The sequence below is a fragment of the Hemibagrus wyckioides genome, linkage group LG29, assembly GCF_019097595.1.
Source record: "Hemibagrus wyckioides isolate EC202008001 linkage group LG29, SWU_Hwy_1.0, whole genome shotgun sequence".
Taxonomy (NCBI): Eukaryota; Metazoa; Chordata; class Actinopteri; order Siluriformes; family Bagridae; genus Hemibagrus; species Hemibagrus wyckioides.
Genome location: NC_080738.1, coordinates 1,229,837 through 1,232,336, shown reverse-complemented (window position 1 = coordinate 1,232,336; position 2,500 = coordinate 1,229,837). Strand labels below are relative to the sequence as shown.

The 2,500-nt window shown below is 51.7% G+C and overlaps 1 protein-coding gene across 1 annotated transcript in view; it reads left to right on the top strand.

Moving 5' to 3' along the window:
* The window catches only part of LOC131349402 (protocadherin-7-like), a 64,305-nt gene that overhangs the window by 1,384 nt on the left and 60,421 nt on the right, over positions 1–2,500 (top strand). The window contains exon 1 of the mRNA XM_058385045.1: positions 1–2,179. This exon is cut by the window's left edge and continues 1,384 nt beyond it. Coding sequence (XP_058241028.1) covers positions 1–2,179 — 2,179 coding nt within the window. The remainder of the gene's footprint in view (positions 2,180–2,500) is intronic.

Sequence of the window (2,500 nt, the reverse complement as noted above, 5' to 3'; positions counted from 1 at the left end):
CAACGATAACACACCTTCGTTCCCGTCTCCGATGCTAACTCTGTCCGTGGAAGAAAACAGACCGATCGGAACACTTTATCTTCTGCCCACGGCTACGGACCGCGACTTCGGACGCAACGGTATCGACCGCTACGAGCTCGTGCACCAGGATGCCGTTTCCGGGTCACGCAGACCCAATCCCAGCATGGCTACAGGAACCGAAAGGAATGGCGGCGGTGAGAGGAGGCGTGTCCAAGAGTCTGGGCCTACCCAAAATGGGCGGAGCAACAGCGTCTTTGAGTTGCAAGTTGCCGATACACCTGATGGACAGAAGCAGCCACAGTTGATTGTAAAAGGACCGCTGGACAGAGAGGCACGCGATTCCTATGAGCTAATTCTTCGAGTACGAGATGGTGGAAATCCACCACGTTCTTCTCAAGCGTTGCTCCGTATCTCCATCACCGACGTCAATGACAACAACCCACGTTTCGAAAGGGCTGTTTATGAAGCCGAAATGGCTGAAAACACACCTCCAGGAACACCTGTGCTTCAGGTCCGAGCTTCAGATCGTGATGTCGGAGTAAACGGGCAGGTGGAATATGTTTTTGGTGCCGCAACAGAATCTGTACGCCGGCTACTTCGCCTTGACGAGGCCTCGGGTTGGCTCAGTGTGTTGCACCGAATCGACCGTGAGGAAGTTTCCCAACTTCGCTTTACAGTAACCGCAAAAGACCGAGGCCAACCACCTCGCACGGACCGTGCCACAGTCATACTCAACGTACGAGATGAAAACGACAATGTTCCCGTTATCGATATCCGCAAAATCGGACGCATCCTTGTACGAGACGGAGCTGCCATGGTGCCCGAGAATGTTCTAGTGGACACTCCTGTAGCTTTGGTCCAAGTTTCAGATCGTGATCAAGGAGAAAACGGAGCTGTGACATGCACAGTGGTGGGAGACGTCCCGTTTACGCTAAAACCCGCGGGAGAAAATGCGCTAGCTCCTCCTCCAGCTGTTGATGACGCCTTTGAACGAAACAAAAAGAAGTTTTTCCTGCACACTTCGGCGCTTTTGGACTATGAAACCACGAGGGATTACAGTGTCACGATTGTTGCTGTGGATTCTGGAAGTCCCAGTTTGTCCGTTAACAGCACATTGATGGTGCGAGTGGTGGATATAAACGATCACGCTCCCACATTCGCTCAAAATCTCGTGGAAGTTCATTTTGCCGAAAACAACACCCCCGGGGAGCGAGTGGTCACCGTGGTGGCATCTGATGCCGACAGCGGCAAAAATGCAGAAATCGCGTATTCCCTGGATCCATCCGTGAACGGTACTTTTTACATAGACACTGATAACGGAGATATACGTGCGACCGGGGTGCTAGATCGAGAACAGCGTGACAGATATGAGTTCCGCGTAATCGCGCGAGACAAAGGCACTCCGTCTTTACAAGGTTCTACGACCGTGGTTGTCCAGATAACGGATAGGAATGACAACGCTCCAAAGTTTGTCCAGGATGTCTTCATGTTTTACGTGAAAGAGAACTTGCTCTCCAACAGTCCAGTCGGCATGCTGACCGTTACGGACGCGGACGGTGGGGAGAATGCGGAGTTGAGTTTGTTCGTGGAGGAGGATGATGATGAAGAGGAAAATGACACAGGAAGTAGAAAGCAGGAAACCGTGACCAAGACGTTCTCTATTGAAAACAACACTGGAACCATCTTTTCCGCGTTGTCGTTTGACCGTGAGCGCCGCAGCACATACAAATTCCGTGTTCGGGCCATAGATGGAGGTGACCCGCCCCGATCCGCCACTGCCACGGTCTCTCTCTATGTCACAGATGAAAACGACAATGCTCCTTCCATCATCTCTCCCTCCAATGACTCCTACACGCTCCTAACCCCCTCCAGCGGCGCCCGTACCGTTGTGAGAACCGTGACGGCCTCGGACAGCGACGCCGGGTCCAACGCAGACCTGCGCTATGCTCTGATTGGTGGTAACCCCTTCCATCTATTTGAGATCGGCTTAAGCAGCGGCGTCATCACGCTGACCGAGCCGCTGGAGAGACGACACCGAGGACTCCACCGCCTGGTGGTACGTGTGAACGACAGTGGAGTTCCCTCGCTGTGTGCCACGGCACTCGTTCACGTCTTCGTCAATGAGAGTCTCACCAACGCCACCCTGGTGGACGCTCAGGTAAAACACACAGACACACACAAACACACACACACACGCACAGGATTTTTAGATCTGTAGACGATCAGTGTTTAGTCAGCTGTAAAGTAACCATCAGTGCTGTATTGATGGTTTTTGCTGTTGCAGAAAGGGGTGGGGCTTATCAATCATCATCTTCACAGAGACCTACTGCTTGTTAAACACTGTTAGATTACTGAGACTACACTTGAGCACTACTTGGACGTGATTAGTTTATCAGAAAAGCTTCATGGGCAGGTGTCTGTAGCGTGTAGCTATATTAGGAACTAACTTACCTAACCTAACCTAACTTACCTTAACTAA